At 33.6% G+C, this 21760-nt stretch overlaps 1 protein-coding gene across 2 annotated transcripts; it reads right to left on the bottom strand.

Annotated features, from left to right (window-relative positions):
• Positions 1–686: 686 nt before the first annotated feature.
• On the bottom strand, positions 687–7563 carry LOC131044728 (DNA replication licensing factor MCM3). Of its 2 annotated transcripts, none has more exons than XM_057978119.2 (16): positions 7371–7563; positions 6915–7236; positions 5484–5614; positions 5114–5352; positions 4754–4990; positions 4515–4669; positions 4110–4318; positions 3747–3915; positions 3440–3642; positions 3242–3301; positions 3020–3112; positions 2011–2225; positions 1849–1920; positions 1687–1758; positions 1182–1326; positions 687–1082 (listed from the first exon to the last, which is right to left on the bottom strand). In XM_057978119.2, exons 1-16 carry the CDS (start codon positions 7434–7436, stop codon positions 1026–1028), a joined length of 2445 nt encoding a protein of 814 aa, XP_057834102.2. In that variant the 5' UTR covers positions 7437–7563; the 3' UTR covers positions 687–1025. The 2 variants fall into 2 exon arrangements, with proteins under 2 accessions (XP_057834102.2, XP_057834103.2); XM_057978120.2 differs by having other exon boundaries at positions 1687–1755; positions 7371–7560.
• Between the last annotated feature and the right edge of the window lie 14197 nt (positions 7564–21760).

Consider the following 21760-nt stretch of genomic DNA (forward strand, 5'->3'; position numbering starts at 1 on the left):
TTCCTTAATGTCAACCTTAATGGCTTAAGAAATAATGAAGAAATATTTGGTGTTAATTATGAGGTTAGGATATGTAGAAATATACTTTCAATAAGCTAATGTCAAAAATCTAAAACAATTGATATAGCAAAGTTGAGTGCTACAATGAAAAAGTAGGGCTAGGTGAAGAGGACCAGTAATCAACCATGTTCCAATGACCGGTAATTCTAGGCTCATCCAACCCCACAATCACTAACTTTTAAAGAACCCAAAAAAATGATAACCAAAAATCAATTAATAAATTTCAGCTGTACCACCAATAGTCACTTGCACTCACAGTAGTTAGAATTTGTAGTCTTTGATTGGAGTTGGGTAACTTTATTAGTATCCATAGCGCTCCACTAATAGTGTACGATTATAGAAGCCTCTTTAAGTAAAATCATCGAAACACGATGTACAATTTAAAATATATGAATACACAAAATTAGCCTGACAGCTCTTGGTACTCTTCCCCTACAAGCACCAAAACATTCCACATCTTCATATATACACAGCCCTATGAATTGTTTTTGCAATTTCTTCTGCACAACTTCCTATTACAACATTTCATTCTTCTAAAACGTTTATAAAGACAACACTTGCTACTGAGTTCCATGCAGATTATTTAACAGTTAATTGTCATACTATTTCAAAATGAACGACTGCAGTTGAAAGCCATAAAACACAGTTTTTTATATTTTTCACCCAAAACAATTCTTAAGATGATTATAAATTTACAAAAGAACCAATTCCAAATACATTAGCATACTGATTGCGAGTTGTCCGCTTAAATTTCTGTTTCGATATTAAAGAATAATGAAGCCTTTCCTGAAGAGAATGGGGATAAACCAAAGCCTCACAAAAGGGTTCTCTTCAGTAAGAGATACCAATGGTTTTAACAGAAACCAACTCCAACTTGAATCACAAATATTCAGACTTTAACATCATAGAGGCATCCTATTATAAAATTCAACTACGGGCTAAATTGGCTTAATATCTGCTTTCATTCAAACAAGGTGCACACTTTGATCCGCCACCATCAATCTGTTAGCATTTTGTAGTCTCTGACACAACATAAATCAAAATTCAGATTTGTGTTAGCATTAATCAAAAGCAATTCAGCCAACAAATAAATATAAATACAACTTAATATGAACAAATACCTGCAGCAGGCAACTTATCTCTGCTGGAGTAAAGGGATCATGAGTATTCCCTCTGTTAATCACCCTTGCTACCTCATCCATACTTATGTTTTCCTTGTGATTTACCATCATATATTGACTAAATGTATTATTGAATCTTGCTTCCCTGTAACATTGAGTTTCATTCAAAAATCATTTTCATAGTTCAATGTTTTGGGTTTTCAAAATAACGAAATAGCCAAATCATCAGGATACAGAACGCAAATATCAGTCGAAAGGCATGCCTATGAATTTACATGAACAGGAACAAAGGCCCTAATTAGAATATTTTCCTTTCCGGCGTACAAAACTGAAAATCCTAACATACAAGGAAAACTATTTTAGAAATTGAAATAATCAGTTTGTGTCTAAGAGTAGATTAAAACACGGTGCTTTTTCATCCAGTCCAACAATCGAAGTTTGCATTTGAATTGACATTGAAAACAAAAAACGAAAAATGTTGATAGATTAGGTCAAAACAAGAAACCTTTCAGATGAAATGTCCATCGAAGATTCCGCATTCGTTGAGTCAATATCCATTTCTTCTGCTGTTTCTCTGCTTTTTCATTCATACAAATCAAGAATCAACTCGTGTTAGTCCTTCATTTCTGGAAAACCTCCAAGCAAAAAGGTTGCAAAGTTGCCTTACTCTGGGATGGTTGATTGTGTTTGGATTCCACCATTCCTTTCATCTCCACTACCCCTCTTTTGTCTTCTTGATCTTCATTTCAACACCAAAGTTCATTAGATAGAGTTGTCTAGTTTATCGGATTTAACTGTGAAAGATGGCAAAAGTAACATAAAATTTTACCTTCCTCTGTTTCCTGACCCATCTGGATGATCACCATCATCATTATCATCGTTGTTATCATCGTGCCTCCCATTGCCAGAATCACCATCAGCACGACGTTTCCTCTCGACTTCTCGCTCTCTTCCTTGCTCCCTCTGCTCCATTTCTGTCAGCTCTGTATGGTATATTGCAAAATTGAGGACTTTGAGTGCAGACTCTACATCCGATTTTAGTACCTGAGTAAAGCATGTTGGAAAATCCCAAAATTTGTCAAATGACTCGAAGCCTTCTCATTTTTCAATCTCATGCACATCACTTCTGAAGTATCTGAGTAAAACATGTCAGGAAATAGCGATAAATTGTGAAATAAATCAAAACCTTTTCATTTTTCAATCTCATGGATGTCACTTCTGAGATACCACCAAATTTCATTAAAACTTGCGAATAGTGCAGTTTATATGCATCCTCAACAAATCAATTTCAGCAGACACGAAAAGAAATGCTAATGTTAAAACCCATAAGCAACAATCCAAATTAAACCTTGTAAGTTCCAACCCAAAAGAAAAGAACCTTAATGAAAGAGAATAGATTTAGTCCTTTCTAAGTGTTTCAAATTTCAACATCCCCTGCAGCTCCTTAAAAATACTCCACCAAATAATTAGAACTGCCTGAAAGAAGATATGGCAGCATTTTATTTAGAGTTTAGTTATAAACAAAACTCGTTAACATTTCCAGCACATTTTAGTATACTCTGTGACTGCAAGTGAGGAAAGGTCACCCCTGCATAAGTTCTTTTCAAAGGATGCTTTAGCCCAACTGGTGTGACAAAAATAGGTAGCTTAAAAACAAAGGTAATACCTTAAAGCTATTTGCATAAATCCTAAAACATAAAGAGATTGCCACATTGATTAAAGTTATAAAGAAGATGCACATGGATCCAAATGATCTTTTCAGAGGCCTCAGAAGGCTTTAGACATTTTAGGTTGTCGTAGTGGAAAAACCCAAGACTTATAGTTAAGGCTTCCCTCACCTGATTTCTCAATTTCATCTTTGCATGAGCAGTTGAAAGCCGAATTATAGTCTCCAGTGTACGAGCAGTAACTGGCAATGTGCCTCCTCCAGACTGCAGCACAAATATGAAAAAGATTAAATCAAGAATATTAAAAAAAAAACAGATCTTTTTAAAAGTATTAGCTAACATCAAGAATAAAACTAAACATTTCAAAATGGCTGGGGCACACTTATTGCAAACCTTAGCTTCTGCACCCGCATTACGCAGTTCAGCATATGTAGTTGCAATATGTTCTGATGCCTGTAAATTATCATATCATTTGCACAACTATGAACATGATTGTTTACTTCCATGTGGGTCTTGCAAACAAAGGAATTTAAGAAGATAAAAAATTTACACAAAAGCAACATAGAATTTTTCAAACCCAAGAAAGATCACCTCATCTGTCAGCACAGGTTGATGCCTACTCTTAGCATAATGTATGTATTTCTTCAAGAATTTTACAGTGAGCATTTCGTTTTTGAAATGCCTGGTCCTTTTCTCGCCATGTAGCAGACGATTATATTTCACAAAAATAGATGCGGAAGTCTCTACTTCATCTTCTTCCATGTTTCTTGAATTTCCGTCAGCGATCACCATTCCTGTAGAAATTGGCATTTAAGCAGAGATGTTATTTTGGTCCATCATATCAAGCATGAAAATATAATCTAATTATATTCATTGAGCAATGAGAGTAGATGTATACCGCTATCTTCTGCTGAAGACCTATAACGATGCATACGTAAAACATGCTCAGAAATCCTGCGATCAATATCAGCATCCATTTGATCTAGCACAATAAAGAGCAGATCAAAACGAGAGAGTAAAGAATCCGGAAGACCAATATTCTTGGTTGGAGTAAGTGAGCGATCATACTGCAATATGCAATTTTGAAGATCATGTTAGCATGAAACATGCTCGGAAAACACAACTTTGTGGTATATCAATATATAGGCAATATACATTACGAAGAGGTACAACCAGATGAGTGTTAGAGTAAGTAGAGCCTATAATCCCCGAGCAGAGGCAAATGCTAGCGTGGAAGGCTTGGGATGTTGAAAACACTTACAGTTCCATAGATAGGATTTGCAGCAGCAACCACACTACAACGTGCATTGAGAGATGCATGAATTCCTGCTTTAGCAATTGTTACTGTCTGTTGCTCCATAACCTCATGTATAGACACACGATCCTGATCACTCATCTTGTCAAATTCATCAATGCAAACAACACCACGGTCTGCTAAAACCATTGCTCCAGCTTCCAGCCTTCGTTCACCTGAATTACTTTAAACTGATTAGCCAAGAACTCCAAACAAATACTTGCACAGAACCATCCAGTATTTGACCAATGAAAGAGGGCCAAATTGGCCCTTGTCATAGCATATGGCCATGACCAACTAGGCCTCTTAACAGAAGCAAAAATACAGAATACAGTCAAGCACATACCTAAAATTTAAAGAGAAACTAATTACCTGTCTCTTGATCAGAAGTGACAGCAGCTGTCAAACCAACACCAGAAGACCCTCGACCTGTAGTTGATATTGCAAGAGGAGCAATATTCATGATGGCTCTCAACAGTTGGGACTTGGCAACAGAAGGGTCACCAACCATCATCATGTTTATGTCCCTGCAATAAAATTGATAGAAATGCATAAGCTCAACAAGCATAAGTAAGAGAAGCATATAGAAAGTATGAAGTTTAGGGTTTTACCCTCTTAAATGAGTCCCATTCTTTAGATTCTTCTCCACTCCACCTAGTAGCTGCAAGACAACAGCTTTCTTTATCCAAGTATGTCCATAGATTGACGGTGCAAGCGATTCCGCCAGTAGACTAAATGTATCCTGCCTGTTTCCTATCTTCTTGATGTTTTTGATGTCATCACTTGTAAAAACGGGGGTATTTATCTCTTTATTGAGCTGAGACACATTATTGGCAACAATAACAGTCCTGCATTGAACAAAATGCTAAAACTGTCAAACATGAATAAATTGAAAAGAACGTCCAACCTAAAAAGGGGCAACTATGAATGAATTGTAGCACTTGTGAATGTTTACTCAGAAAGCAAGGTACCTGAAGACGCCATTAACACTGCCTTTACTTTTGCCAGGAATTGCCTTGTAAATTCCCACCACTGCAACACGATCTCCAGGCTTGCAAGTGTCAACAAGATCATCCTCTACAATGATATCTACTGATCGAGGTAGCTGACCAGGAGCAGAATTCTCAGGAACTTCCTGCATGGATATTGTCTGATGGTCTCTATACTTGCACAGGCCAAACTCGGTTATTAAGAGATTCCCTTGGTCATCCTGCCATAGCGTTAACAAATTAACTTGCATTGATCCCTTAAAAATTTATACAACCTCAATAGTTGCTATAGAAAGTATTGCACTGAAAAAACCACTAGAACTCCTTTGTCAGTAATGCATTGATGACTTACTCGTGTAGGATAAACAGACCCTGTCGGTAGGCCAGTTGTCGATGTTATATCTCGATATTCACGAGCTTGAAATTCTCCAGTGGTAGGGCAATAGTGGACACTTTTAACAACCTTCGGCCTTACTAAAGAACCTAAAAATCATAAACAGGAAATATATCATATAAAATGCCCCTGAAGAAGTAATTTTAATCAAACATGCATAAGACCTACAATCCACCAGAAAAACAAAGCTATAAAATGACCTTGCCATTAGAATCATATAAGAACAATATCACAAAAGCAGCGATACTGTATTAAGGAACTAATGAATCGTACACCGTAAAATCTGTTGGGCAAAGTAGAACGATTGCAGTCACCAAATCTTTTGCAATGAGATTATCACACAGCCTAATGGTGATCTAATAAATCTCTTCCAGTCTCAAATTCAACAGCATAAAATAGTACAAGAAAAAAAGTACAGTATGCAATGTTCTTAACATCCTTCTCGTATCTGCGGTATTTAGAATAACCCCAATATTCTAACACGCTTTCAACTGAATTTATTCTAAGCATGTTTCGATTTGATGTTTTTATAACTTTTCTGGTTTCGCTCAAAAGAACTCAGTCTGTGGATAACAGTGTAAATAGTTATAGCCAGAAGACAAGGCTAATGAAGGATATCTAGTGTTCATCAATCTTTCATACTTTTCCAAACTATAATCCATCACTTTTCATATTATTCCATAGATTTTTAGGCAACTTACTTTCAACATGACCAGAATATAATTTTACATGAATTTCACATTGCATTTTTGTCATAATTAAGATTATTTCATTTTAGTTCCTCTTTCTCAGCTACAGTTATAGTTTAATATTAAGCGAGGCATCTTCTCATGCAAGCAGAATCAGTTAAGTATATCATATGGATCAGCTATTACAAGTGTTAAAAGAAAACTGAGTTTATTAATAAAATTGTCAAGATATATACATAGAAATGACATGAACCAGACCAAGAAAAGAATGCAAAAAAGTATAAAGGTTCTACTTCACATTGATTGCATTTATCTGTTTCTTTCAAGATTTCTGACGGGTGTCTCCTAATAATCAAATTGACAAGACATTATCAGCTTCATGATGCTTCCGTTGCATTGTTTCCTCTATGCAGAGTGCACTTCCTCTTCTCTATTGAATTTTTACCAAAGGAAATAAATTCACCAGGAAAACTTGCAAACGCTCCTGACTAATTTTTATTTTCCTGAACCCTGTCGCTTGAACTCACTCAGACAAATACTTTGTTTTCCTAATTCTAGATTAACAACTGATTTGATTTTTTCATAAAAATTTCGATCTTTCAAAAAATCCCCCTGATGTCTGGAGCTGTTTAGCTAATTCTAAGTGTTATTCACTACTAATTTAAAAAGGGGGATTATGCCTGTGGTAAAATTTACATACATTTAGTGACGATACCCTCGACGCTAACCATGGTGCCAAGAAATGGAGAAAGGAGCTCCCGGGGAGTAAGCTTGTGAAAGCCAAAATGGCCTTCAAAGCCAACTTGAACTTGTTGGCCTTCCTGCAGGTACTTGGGATCCACATTCCTTGTCACCTCCCCCAGCGCATCAGACAAGGGCTGAATGTATTCACTGGGGCTCCTTATCACCCTGCGAGCTAAATCATGGCTGAAATTCCTCAGATCAGCCATGTCTATGAGCAGACGATGGCGACCCTGAGTGATCATGCCTCTAATCTTATCCATGTACACGCCTTGACCCACCTGCATAATATTGCCGCAAACATGTCAAAAGGCTGTGCCGTGCATTAATGGCTTCTATCCTAGTACATTTAACTGATAAAATCTTTTAAAAGGCTAATGAAATGAAGTGAAAGGAGGGCAGAAAAGGAATTTACATCTTGGTCCAAGAAGTCCATGAAAGTGCGCTTGTGCGCCAAGCTGGCTTCCTCGTTGATATCCATCACAGGCTATGTATCTTCCTACAGTGGGAAAATGCAGAGCTGCAAAATATTGATCCAAACCCCACTTACAAACACCGAAGGAGTACTGAAATGAAACAAAATATACAAGAATATACAGCTCCCCCGCTGCAATAGTAGTTTTGGCGGGAAAAATACATAGAAATATGGCGGGAAACGAGAGGGGTATTAACCTCGCGTTTACCGTTTTGCATCTCTATTAGTCCCTAGGACGGTCGGGATTGGTGAGGGTAAGGTTAATTGTAGATCCTAACTTATGGTTCACAAATGTACTCCTCGTATTTTGTTTGCAAATCTACCTATTATGTAATAAATTTGAAGCTTAACTATGTTGTCCAATTTAACCAAGGCACCCATTTTCTATTACTTATCCACCACTAAATTTAAAATATCAAAGATATTTTTTATTTCTAATATAGTTTAATTTCTTTGTTTGTGTGTATTATTTAGTTCTATAATTTGGTTAGGTCAAGGAAGTCACACTAAATGAGATCTTGAGAGATTTATGCATGTAGGAGTGTTGACTACTTTGTAGCTCATATTTTTAATAATATATTTAGCAATTTCATATCATATAAATAATTATAGGATTATAACGGTCAATTTATGAGGGGTGATTATGTAGGAGACTTGAGGGGATTCACCTTTGGTAAGTGAAACTCATTACATTTGCTAGTAAACTTGCATACTTTTCTATACATGTTAATGAGGTCTAGTAGGCTTGTTCCTTCATACCATTAGGGTATGATACTAAAATCTTTTTCCCAACCAAGGAGCGCCCTCTACTTTTTGCAAATCTTGAAGAAGAAGAGGATCTACCCTAATCCTATACATTGGTCCTTCGTTCTATTTACTTGATATACCTCATTCCCCTTGCCTCACTTTGAGTAATGGTGGTAAAGGAGAGGGCCTTATAAAGCCAACCTTTTTAACCGTTTTTATGATTATATTGACTAAAACTCTAGATACCATTGTCTTGTTGACTAGTAAATAAATTTATCATTCATTTTATTTTTGATGATATATTTATTTTTTGGATTTGAATAATCTTTTTCTATCAAATTATGAATTAGTTATATCTTACGGTAGTGAGTTTTTGTTCATTTGTACTCACAAGTGTAAACAAGGTTATTATTTGTTTTACAACTAACATATGGGTAAATTCTTTATATTGATACTAACATGTTTGAGGATGGTTACTACCTCATAGGTATATTTGATTGTTTATAAGGATACTAATAGTTCCAAGGATACTTATTAGGTTCATTGTATTTTACTAGTATATTTCTTACTATGGTTTGTAGTTTATTTTTCTTATGTATGAGTTGATATGATAACATATCAAAGTAAAGTAATCCAAAAGGGAGTGTTTTTTCTCTCTCTAACTCATGTTCATATAAAGTGAACCCTAGATAAAGCCATTTTTATATAACTTTATTATATTTTATAATATTTATTTAAACAATATTATTTGGTATATTTTTATTACATAAGATTCAACATCATAATATACCATGGATGTGACCTGAAATCAATAAATGTTACACAAAATATGTAGATATAATTTTTTTCTTCCTCCTAAAGTGTTTCTAAATGTTTTATGTACTACACTGTAAATATTTTGTGATTTAGAAAATAAGACCTCCTACTACATTTAAAAATGCTAATGTCAACACATCATCTCCTAGAAAACATAGAAATAAATTGAGTCATATACAAATCATTCACAAAGAGAAGGAAGTAGGCACGTAATGATTTAACCCAAAGAAATGAATAGCTCTAGAAATATAATGGTATTCCAATATTTTTTATTTATTCCAATGCCTCTAAGATATACTTCCACAACCTCCTTCATGTTTCACACGTCTAATTGCATTGCATGAATGCTTCAACTAAAAAATAAATATACTATTAATCATATGCCCATATGTTCTATATGTATAGATTCACCCAGGAATTCAAGTTAGAAAGTCAAAGTATGTGATTAAGTGCTACAAATTTTCTATCAAATGGATTGGAAAACCATTTTCCAAGTGGAATAACAAGGCATTCCTATTGATTTTTTAAACTTCACTAAAATGGAAGAGATGTTAATAGCAAGGGTGAATCTGTTTCTTCAAGTTAGCCATGCACAAGGAGGGAAATTAAAGTATCACAATCATACCATATTTCCACAAGACATCATTACTCTTATAAAATATTTACCTAGACGTATGAACTAGTTGGACATAATTATTGCTATAAGATAGTTTGTAGAGCATTAAAACTATGGTTTTTATGTTAGGTACTCATGGATTCTCAAAAATTTATATTACAAGATTGTATATGATCCATAGTACAAGGATATCCAAGTTGATGAATGTGTACTCTTGATTTTTTCTTCCATTCCCATAGATGTGTTAGACATCCTTTTCCACGACTCCATGAATGTATAGAATGTATATTTTAGTTCACATCCACAAACATTGAAGATTTAACAACTTGAGCAATGATTAAATGAAGACTTGTTTTATAGTTGTCACATGTACAACATGTAAAGGGTTTAAACAAATTTGGAGCTTCGTACAACTTAACCAATTTCACCTAACAAATGTTACTAAATGGAAATATATTAGTTTATCACCAATTGATAAGTACAACATAGATGGCTTCATTGCAATGGCGTCCCCCACACTTTTCCCTATTGGTGATCCACTTTTTAAATAGACATACACCATATATGTTGAAATGTATGAATATGATCTACATCGTATTGGATAGGTCATAATGATAGATTGGTCAAAATCTATATTTTTACTACTTCTTGTTCAGTGTTATGATGCAATATAGAAGCCAAGAATTTAAGAAGAACTTTCACGAAAGTATTCCTAATTTAGTTGGAACTAATTTTCCACGTGGAATATTTTCACAATAACAAACTTCTTGACTACTTTATGAATTTTGATTCAAATCTACATTAAATAGGGCCCTTTTATGCAAGTTGTAGAGGAAATCTATTAGATATGATCATCTAACTCGATTGTCCAGATTTATCGTCATTTGATGTAATAGATGCCAAATGGCTAGATTTATATAGTACAATGTTTGGCATATGACACATTGAACCAACACAAGCCTACTAATGCATGATCAAATTTATATATAATTACATTATTTATGAATAATAGTTTCACAATATTTCAAAAAATCCAAATGCTACTTCACCGTCCCTCATTACCCATAAAATAAGTAGGGTGCTTTATGCCTCAAAATCTTGGAGAAAGCTTTTCACACCAAAAATTATTTTCTAGGTGAGTGATATTAATGTTAATTTTTGTTCATAATATTACAAATATTTAGTTATGTGGAGGTAATTATAACTCTTGTGCTATCTCATAGGTATGAGTGACAACATAGAGGATAGTCCCATATCCATGAAATCATTTGTTTCAAGGAGTACCCAACATTAAAAGAATGTATTTGAATGGTTCATATTAGTTCACAATGTTGTGTAATACATCAATAGATATACGTTACCATGCATATCACAAGAAAATAGCTAAAAAAAATAAACGGTGCATTGTCCCATCCTCGATGACCCTTACTAGTCGAACACACAAGAAATCCTTGATTCAACCCCTTTGTGGATTACACGTGCCTAGTAAATCATGTTCAACCACACACTACATATAGTGAACAAATATGCATGTATGGAAGTAAATTATCATTATCATGGCATTACAAAACTCCTTAGGATTGGTGTACACTATCTACTTCGATTACAAATAAGAGTAGACACACAAAACTCCTATTTGACTTAAATAATGATAGGATGTACATCCACAACCCATAAATTATATCAATTTGGAATGAAAATATTTATTGTTAGCTTGTTTTGTCTCACCATGTGGTTCTCAAGTACCTTTCCAAGTATAAAACAAGAATAAAATGGGTCTAAAACCTATCACCAACTTCTAAATGTATTTGTAGAAATATTGATCTAAACAAGCCAACTTAAATCACATTTCACAAGTTCATAGCTAAGGGTATTATTGTTCACAAAATCAATGCAATAATATTGTCACTTTTTAAAATTTTCATAAAAAATATTCAATAATTTATTTGTTTCTTTGAATGTGAATAGAAAAATGTTATGTTATGGACTTTTAGCTCAATAATACACAATAACAACTTCAAATTTTATTGAAAGATATATGACTCAAACTATAATATTGGAATTATTATGATTGATAATTTTAACTCCCACAAAATATATTAATTGACCCCGACACCCACCAAAAAAAAAAAAAACCCAAATATTATTTAGGTTTTATAAAATCATAAGCATTCCTTCTAAATAAAATCAATCAAAGTAACCTTCTATTGTGCCTACCTTTTCAAAACATTCTTGATCAAATTACGTCTTATAGGAAAGATATTGTCACTGGTTCACATGCCCACCTTCTATATCATGGCAATATTCTCTTCTATCATGAAAAGTCTTTAAATTTCCTTGTGGCATATTTGTGGCTAAGTGGTGGGGCACTCTATCATACTTGGATACATTGGTTTTTCTCACTCCTCTATAGTGGTATCATATGCCACGTGCTCATTTCTCATTAGACATAGCCCTCCAAGGCATTTTAGTCCGTTTTTCACGTGCCTACATGGATGTATGTTAGTCATTAATTAAAATATTTAGCCATTAATTCTTAATGACCATGGATCTTTACCAAAAATTAAAAGTGATAACATGTTGCTTGCACTTAACATGGATTCAAAACTATTGAAGAATTTAGTGCTGGTGGTCGAGGCTTTGTTAACACCATTTGACCTATTCTTCAAGCTATTATTCAACTAGTCATATGTACTTAATTTAACATATAATTTCGTATTCATTTTGGTAGCGCTAAAATTACTTAAGAGAGTGCAATTTCCTTTTCCTTGGTGCATGATTGAGCATAATAACTTTATTTGGGAACATGAATGGCATTATTTAAATTTTTGTAGTTGTGTTGGATAAAATAAGCAGTATAACGGTGACATTTATTTTCTAGCAATTCTTGTACTAATTGTATATGTTTGTGTAAGATATGGGTTGAGGTTATGCATGGAGGTAATATAATATGGTGTTGATCTAGTTTACATCTAAGTCATGATTCAAGATTAAAAATCTAAAGCTAATTCTTAGAACTATATCTTAATTATGACCTGTTTATTATTGATTCGATGTAATTTTTCATTTATTTATCCATGTCCACTTGGTTGTTTATAATTTATTGTTGGTGGTTGAGGCTTTGTTAACACCATTCGACCTATTCCCCAACTAGTCATGTGTACTTAATTTAACATATAATTTCTTCTTCATGTTGGTAGTGCTAAAATTACTTAAGAGAGTGCAATTCCCTTTTCCTTGGTGCATGATTGAGCATAATAACTTTATTTGGGAACATGAATGGCATTATTTAAATTTTTGGAGTTGTGTTGGATTAAATAAGCAATATAATGGTGACATTTATTTTCTAGCAATTCTTGTACTAATTGTATATGTATGTGTAAGATATGGGTTGAGGTTATGCATGTAGGTAATATAATATGGTGTTGATCTAGTTTACATTTAAGTCATGATTCAAGATTAAAAATCTAAAGTTAATTTTCAAAACTATATCTTAATAATGACATATTTATTATTGATTCAATGTAATTTTTCATTTATTTATCCATGTCCACTTGGTTGTTTATAATTTAAATTATATCTTAGTGAGCCACATACATAAGTGAAAAAATACAATAGAGGTTGGGATTCTGAGTCAATTTCATGCATAATGGTTTCAACATATGTTTGAAGAGTGGTAATAATAAAGTTTCAAATTCCATGAAGGCAAGATAATGTTTGTGTAAGTTGAAGTATTATTTTTCATATGTTTGATTTATTGTGTAGATTAGTGTCTCCATTGTTAGCTAGAAATTCTTAGCAGATGTGATCATATTATGTTTTTGATATCATATTTTTTGGTATATTTTCTAAGAAGATTGGTTTGTTTAACAAGGATATAAAGTGTGTAATAAATTCTCACAATAATCCTTTCCTTTATTCATGTGGAATCTTTTGGTTTGACAATAGATGTGTAAGCATGCCTTTTGGCAAAATATTCATATTTCATAATCACGTGTCTTGTGATTAGAACTAGTTAATTTGTCTCTTATTTTCTTCCAATTCAAAGCATGGTTCTTTCTTGGTAAAGAAACAATTTTCTTTCCCCTTTTGCTTTACCCTGCATAAGTAATTGTAACCAACCATGTATAGATAGAATGGATGCATATACCCTTAGTATACTTCATCAAATGCATCATATGACTCATACTCTATGGAATAAGATGTGATACATGTATAGGATAATTATGAGGATGGATCACCTTGTTCGTCCTGCAACTCGACACAAAATCAAATTCTATGTTCAAACTATAGAGTGTTGGAATGGGGTTCACTAGTCTAAACATGCAAACTAGGAATCAAACCCATTTACATTAGCTCACATTCGGGAAATAATGAATAACCCCAAACACAAATCCTTGGGAGAGATGGGCACATGAATTGGTTACTTTTGTTTGTTGTGCTTTGATAGGAATTCATAAGATAGAATGATGAAATGCAAGAACTAAAGTTAATGATGTGAAATTGATAGTAATCAACATAAACAATAAGCTATAGAAAAGATATATAGACTTTGAGTTTAAGTTTAGAAATGAGGATTAGAAAGGAACGTATGTTTGCAATTTGAGCCTAAAAGTATTGGACTATGTGATTGAGTGTCCTAGTCTTGAAGGTGTCTAATGTAGATACTATGAATAGATTTGAGATTAGGGTGTCTCTCAAGATATCTCCTCAAAATTTTGTCTGAAAAGTGTTGAACTATGTGGCTAAATCATAGTGTCCAAGGTTTTCTACTTCTTCAAAGTCTAGATCTCTTCATCTCAGTTTGCACATTTTTAATATATAATCCTTCTCTACTAAGCTTGAAACCTACACACACAAGAGAGGAGAAATGGTGTTGGGATTATAAGGGTTTGTCTAGGTCAAACCCTAGATCTAAATTAACCCTATAATGAAAAATTGATAGAAAAGAGAGCTTACCCTTGTAGGGTAGAGGCCAAATCTGAAATGAAATGTTGGATTGAAATTTTATACCTTTTCTAATACATCTCCTTGCTCTAAAGTCTTCATGAAAGGTTGATGTTGCCAGGTGGAAGATCATGCATGCCTTCACATAAATTTGATCATATGAATGTCATCTTAAAAGCTTGTAAAACTAAATACCTGACCACTCCTTCACTACCTTGAAGATGCTTTGATGCTTTCTCTATTGGAATTGAATTTCTTGAGGAAATGAAATTTAAATATGTTTCAAATGAGGGGACAAGAATTTCTTTTATACTTAACCTCACAACGTGTGTTGAAAAATACAAAGAATGATGACATCAAGTATATTTTTTGGCTCAACTTTTTCTAACTCTTATAGGTGTTCAAATTTGGGCCCCTTTTTCTTGGAATATGGTGCCTAGTGCCCTAGTCCAATCCTTCTGGCTGGAACAAGGTTAGGAAATAAGAGTGGAGAGCAAAGACCTTAGATTTAACCTTGTTTTGGGCAGAATCAAGCATAATCAGCTCAGGAAAGGAAAATCACCAAAGTGAGACCCAAATGAGCATGAAATTGTATGAGGATACATTTCATGGCACTACACAAACATACAAGTGTCCATACTTAAAAAGGAGTTAGAGTTAGTGGAGTTTGAGAGGATTGAGAAGGAATGCAAAGAAAGACTCGATATTGTATGATCATAAAACACCTTCTTGTTATGAAAAAATAGGTTTCTCTATCCCCTATTATCCCACTTGATCCCATTTACAGGTAGTTTGACCTTTCTTGGGTTGAGTATGAAAGGAAAATAATGATATCTTCAATCTATAGATTGATGTCAAGGTTTGATGACTATGAGCATTTGGAGGGGATGCACATATTGGAGTATTTTTTAGATTTCATGGAGAAGTAGTAGTTTGACAATGAAGAAGCATGGATGAGATTTTTTGTTAGGTCATTAGATGGAAAGGAAAGGATATCGTATTAAATGTTTCTTGAGTGTTCTTTTTCTTTGCAAAATCGACTTGAGATTATGTTTGAATAGGAGTTATTTTTAGACCTTGCTTCTCTTGTTAAAGAACTATAAAAATACTATATGACAAGAGATAATGTATAATACGGAGTTCATTCATAGGTTTTTTATTTCTCTTTCTAAGATATCAAAAAATTTAAACATAATATGGCTACTTGTATTGACGTATTTCTAGGATCCTATGATGCTTCTCTAGGTTATAGTCTAATATGAGGAGAGTTTATTTTGATGAACATATAATAGGCATATAGGTGCCTTGATTTCATTGATTGTATACTTAAGGGATATGATTGTAAAATCTATATTCTCAAGAACATAAGTTGTTATTGGTGAGCTTGCTATGATTATTTGGATAATGTATCAAGTAGGAGAAAAATATTAGTTGATGATTATGTATGTAGGTAGGTAGAAGAGGGTGTTGGTAGAATGTGTGACAATGATATAAAGGATAATCATAGTATTTGCATAGATCTTCATTTGGATCAATTGTTCATAAGTAATTGTAATGAACATATCAATGATGACATCTAGCATATAAATGAGAGGTATTGCCTTGCTACTTATTTCAATAGTGTGGATGGTGATGAAGGTGTATATGCTAGAGATTCATTAGATGAATCAATTTAGGCATTTGATTAAACATATCATACATATGTTGGTGTTGGAAATGGTGAATAAGAAGATGTTCTCTTGTTTGTTATTTTACCTTCTTTTGTCCCTCTTCCTATTTTTGAAGTTTATATAGATTTTTTTGCATGAGGATAGCAAAGGCATAACTAGACATGAAAAAAAAATGTAGATATAAGTATTGTACTACTAGCGAGATTGATTTTGATGATTTTTAACTCGAGGAATGTGATGTTGGTGATCATGGACACTTATGAGAACCTTTTTATTTTGTGTGTAGAATGTTGTATTCCTCATTCAGTGTGTGCTTCAAGTGGATCATATGAATGTGGTATTGTAGTGTTAAGTGTGGATAAATAGGTGTGCCACAAGTACAATTTTTGCAACACATGTGTCATAACAAATTGCCAAGAAAAGATTGAAATAGTGACAATTTGAGAAGTGTAGATCTTCAAATGAGATGTCTTGTGATCCAATGCATTGTGTTGATGAAGGTTACATCAACATCAGTGACTCCAAGGTGTATTGGTTGCCTATTGTCCCCGAGGTGAATTAAGTTAATTACAAACTTTACTCTGTCATGAAGATGTAGCTTCTTGTAGCATGGATGATAGTGTTTCGATTTTGAGTGATTAACTTGGGACCATTATATGTCTTGTAATGGTGTTGAGAAGAAACATATTTTCTAGGTTGATGATTAGTCTATAGGTCAAGTTTTTGTTATTCTTGAGCTTCAAAATTCCAGTTTGAGCTCTCAAAAAAAGAGTTTCCTTTTTCAGGTCAAAAAGATTAAGAGATATATTTTATATGCAATGTGAATGGAGGCGTTCTCTTTTTGCTTCAATTCACATGTGGAGATTAGTGGGTATGAGAATACAATATTTTTTGTTGGTGTTGAACTAAGTTTTCAATCGGTGCCCCTAGCTACTATGAAGATTGAGGATATAATGCATAATAATGTGGTGGCCTATGTTTTATGGTTTCCATATAATGGCAATGTTAACAATTGAGCAAGTCTTCGCTTGTTTGGTGGCAATCACTAGGTTGTGCTTGAAAGGAGAATGTTGAGCTTTCTATAGATGTACAAAGGAGACATTTTTGGGTCGAGGGAAATTAGTTCTTTGAATAGGATTTTCTTTGATGGAGGTAAATGGTTTTATCCATATTTCACAAGGTTTTGCTACATTGTGTTAAATTTTTATTTCACGACCATGCCTTTGTTGTTCATGTTTTGTCATGCTAAGTTGATTGTGATCTAGCCATGTGTATACATTTTTGGTTTCTCACGAGTCAATTTTATTTCTTGTGTTCCCATTTTGGGCTTAATAGACATCTATATTCTCACTATGCGTATAGGAAGCACATATTCCAAACCAGAGCCATTATTGGGACTTAATCCTATCATCACCTTTTTAGCTTGAGTCCACTCCCTTTTGTGTGCCCTTTTCATGATCCCTAAAAAATAACCAATTTGAAATAGTTCTTAAGGGTCATCATGTTTTTTTTCTCCATGGCCTTAGTCATTTATCTAATGTTGAAAATATAAAAAAATTGGAGGTGGGAAAAAATTAATGCTCGTATTAGAAAGTTTGAAACTTTGATAACTACCCAAACTTAGAGAGTTTACCAAAAAATGACCAACACTTAATTTTTTTAAGGATTTTCTACAATTGTTAGCACATGGAGGACGAAATAGGGTGATACTTAGGCACCTATACAGTAACTATAGAATCACACTGTAGCATCCTAAATATAATCCCTTATAATTTTGTCCTCATTTGGGCCCTCATCTTGGCGTTTGTGTCCCGAGGCCTGATTGGAGACCTAATTATTCTCATATCATGCATATTTGTCATGTTTTTGACCTTGCACTTCATTTCCCCCTCAATTTTTGGTGCCTGATTGGTCAATATCAAGGCGTGGCACCCTAGTCCTCCCAATTAGGACCCATTTTTGGGCCCCTTAATGGTCACAACATTTGAGTGGGAATCCTGACCCCATGTCGGCTCATGTCAGAAAATTAAGTTGTTTTTCGATGAACAAGTATAAAAAGAGATCTATCCCTCTCATTTTGATATACATTCAATACAATTGGACATACACACATCAATTCAAACAACCAAGCATTCAAATTCAAGTGAGCAAGCAATCAATCTTCTTTCAAGCATTGGAGCAAAAGTAAGGTCAATATTTAAGCATTGGAGTTGACATTCATGTTATATATTATTGAAGACTTCATGAAACCCTAATTCCATGCGGAGACAAAAAAAACTTCACAATGAGGTATAGCATTTGTGTTTCAGTCATTATTCAACATCTCTCTCAAAAGGATATCATTTTCATTACTACAATTCAATCATATTTCATGGGGTGACTCATGTAGTACAACAGTTAAAACACTTGCTTGGTGAAACCACCACCAAATTTCAAATCCCCATCAAGCCACTATGCTCACAGGCTTGGTAATTTTGTTGGTCTAGTGTGATTGCAGATTTGAACAACAATAGTGTTCAACACTTTATAAAGTGCCCATAATTACCGATCAAAAAACAAAATCATTCATATTTCATTTTTATTTCATGGTTAATTCCAAAACCAAGGTTTGACCTAAGGCAAACCCCTAGTCCCAACCTTTTCCCCTTCTCTAATGTGCATAAGAACAGGTATGGAGCCGTGATCTTTAGAATTGGCTTTATTTACAGTGACAAATAGATCCCCCATTAGAGTGCAAAAAGTGCGGAGGACCAAAGCAATTGTTGCTATGGTCCCGACAAATCAAGAGCTCCTTCTAGGAATAAATCTCAATACATTCAAAATTCCTCAGATCTAAGTTCAAGGCTTTATTTGATGACTGTAGCTCATGGTTCATGCATTTTTATATCAATTCCAACACATGTACCCTAATTTCAACATTTTTACAATTCAACTTAAAAGAGGGCAGTCTAATCAAATCAGTAAATCCAATAGAAATATCAACCCTTATCCTTGTTGATTTGTGGCTAGATCCATTGGTTTATCCACCTTTTAAAGTAGTGGTCCTTAAGTAAAAATTAGTGGCTTCTTCCTAATTTTGTGGAAACCCTAATTTTTTACCACTACATTTTGGTGAACTCGACATCTTACACTTTAATTTTCTGATTTGTGTTCTTAGATCTGAGTGTTTGTGCATTTCAAATCCAAATTTACATTTACAAGTTTAAATTTTTATTCAATTTAAAAAATTTAGAGGTTAAATTCATAAAACCCTAATTTTTAATTCTATAATTGAGCTCGTGGGTTGTCTAATTTGGATTTATTATTTCAGATATGATTATTTATTTAATTTAAAATTCAAATTTTCCCTCCTAGATCTCATTTTCAAATTGAATTACATAAATTTAGTGGTTGAATTCACAAAAGCCCTAATTTATAATTCTAAAAGTTATCATGTGGATTACATAATATTTCAAATCATTTTTTAGATCTAGTCTTTATGAATGTTATGATATGATCTAAATGAATTTATTTTTTAAATTCACAATTCAAATTGCTTAATTAATTGGTTAATCAATCATTTTCACAAAATTTTGCATTGCTTAATCATTATTTTCAAATTCAAATTCAAATTTTCCTCCTTTATGTATGAGTTTTACTACTATTAATCCTTCCAATAATATCCCATGAGAATAAGTTGTATAATTAAGGCTTCCCAAGGTTTAATTACTAAGGATGTGGAGCCCAATTTGGATAACGTGTTTCATGAGAATGTGGGTGATTCTTCTATTCCAACAATTGACATTATTTATCTCCATTCTTTACATAATTCTCATGATGAGGGTGAATCACTAACTAAGGTTTCTGTTGACCAATTGGAGAAGATTGACAATGGATTTGAAAATATTCAACAATGGATGAGTCAACAATACCGGAAAAGTGAGGCTATCCCATTGATAGAAGGATTAAAATGAATGGTTCAAAGTGATAAAGTTGGCGTTGATTTGTTGTGCGTCCTTGCTCATATTGTTGATACTAATATCATGCCTATGAAAAGTTGTGTTGAAGTCCTTGGTTACACTCAACCTCCTAGTCAAGTTAATCATTCTATTCTTGTGACTACTTCTATGACCAGTGTACCTACTTTCACATCTAACATCATAGCTACTTCCACACAAAATGTTATTCCGACACATGTTAGTCAAGGGGGAAATATTGTTAATCAAAATTATTTTATCCCTCCTTTTACGAGTCTTCTATTTGTCACCCAATCAGCTCCCATACCTACCCATCATAGTGTTCCACCTCCTTATTCTCAACCTCCTCCTTCATTTAATATTGTTACTTCTCCATCCCAATCCCACATGTCTAATTTCAACCCATCTACTGAAGCAACCATTAATAGCCTAGCTCAAACTGTGTCATCCTTGCAACAACATTTAGCTTCTATGAACCAATCCAAGTTTAATGTGCCCACATTTGATGTAGTGAACCCATTATCTAATGACAATGTTCGTATTGTCCCCCGTAAACATGTAGAAGTTCCTCAATTGGAGATTTATAATGAAAAGGTGATCCCTTGACTCATGTGAAGATATTTCAAACTTTGTGTAGTGTTTTTGCTCATGATCAAAGACTTTTGGCTAAATTATTTACTAGAACATTTAGAGAAAAAGCTTTGCAATGGTGTTGTTCTTTGCCTCCATATTCAATTACATCATTTCAACACTTGGCTAATGATTTCATTCAACAACTTCATAATAATATTGGTCCTAGGATTACCTTGACTAATTTGATTCATTGTAAGCAAGGTGTTAAAGAAAAAGTGACTAATTTTATTGGTAGATATAAGCATTTGTTTTCTCAAATTTCTTATCCTATGCGTGATCAAGATGTTCAAAGAAATTTTATTTCTAATTTGCAAAAATCCCTAGCTTCTTTTTTCCAAGTTTACTTCCTTTTCAGAGTTGTGCATAGTGTTTCATAACTATTAGCTTCAAGTGAGTCAATTTGAACAATCTTCTTCAATGTCTTTCGTTCATAAGAATGAATGTACTCAACAACCTTTTGCAAATTTAAATTTAACAAGGGATTCATAAAGTTCAATGACAACAACAATAATAAAGTAGCAACTGCAACAACAGGTGTGCCTCCTTTATCCAAGTATTTTAGAAAAGAATTGACTCCTCTTTTTGAATCTTTACATAGCATTATGATACAATTGTTGAACAAAAATGTGTTGAAACTTCCTCTTATTAAACCAATTGACACATACAAACCTTTTCCACCATATCATGATTCAAAATCTTTTTGCCAATATCATCGTCAACCTGGCCATGACATTGAAAAGTGTTATTCCATAAGGAGTAGGATTCAAGACTTTATTGATAACAATACCGTATTTGTAGCTGGTGTGAATGACAAAGGAAACAAATCCATAGCTCCTCCAAATCAAAACCTCCAAATATTTACTAATTCTTTGCCTTCTCATCTACTAATGTGATTGAGTTTGAGCATCATATCTTTTCTCCTAATGATCTTGGCCATAAGTCTAA

Source organism: Cryptomeria japonica, chromosome 3, assembly GCF_030272615.1.
Source record: "Cryptomeria japonica chromosome 3, Sugi_1.0, whole genome shotgun sequence".
NCBI lineage: Eukaryota > Viridiplantae > Streptophyta > Pinopsida > Cupressales > Cupressaceae > Cryptomeria > Cryptomeria japonica.

Coding starts and splice junctions, on each gene's coding strand:
- LOC131044728 (XM_057978119.2), bottom strand. CDS start 7,436: ATGGATATCAACGAGGAAGCCAGCTTGGCGCACAAGCGCACTTTCATG. Junction 5,353..5,483: donor GGTCTGTTTATCCTACACGA/GTAAGTCATCAA, acceptor ACGCTATGGCAG/GATGACCAAGGGAATCTCTT. Junction 3,643..3,746: donor GTCTTCAGCAGAAGATAGCG/GTATACATCTAC, acceptor CAATTTCTACAG/GAATGGTGATCGCTGACGGA.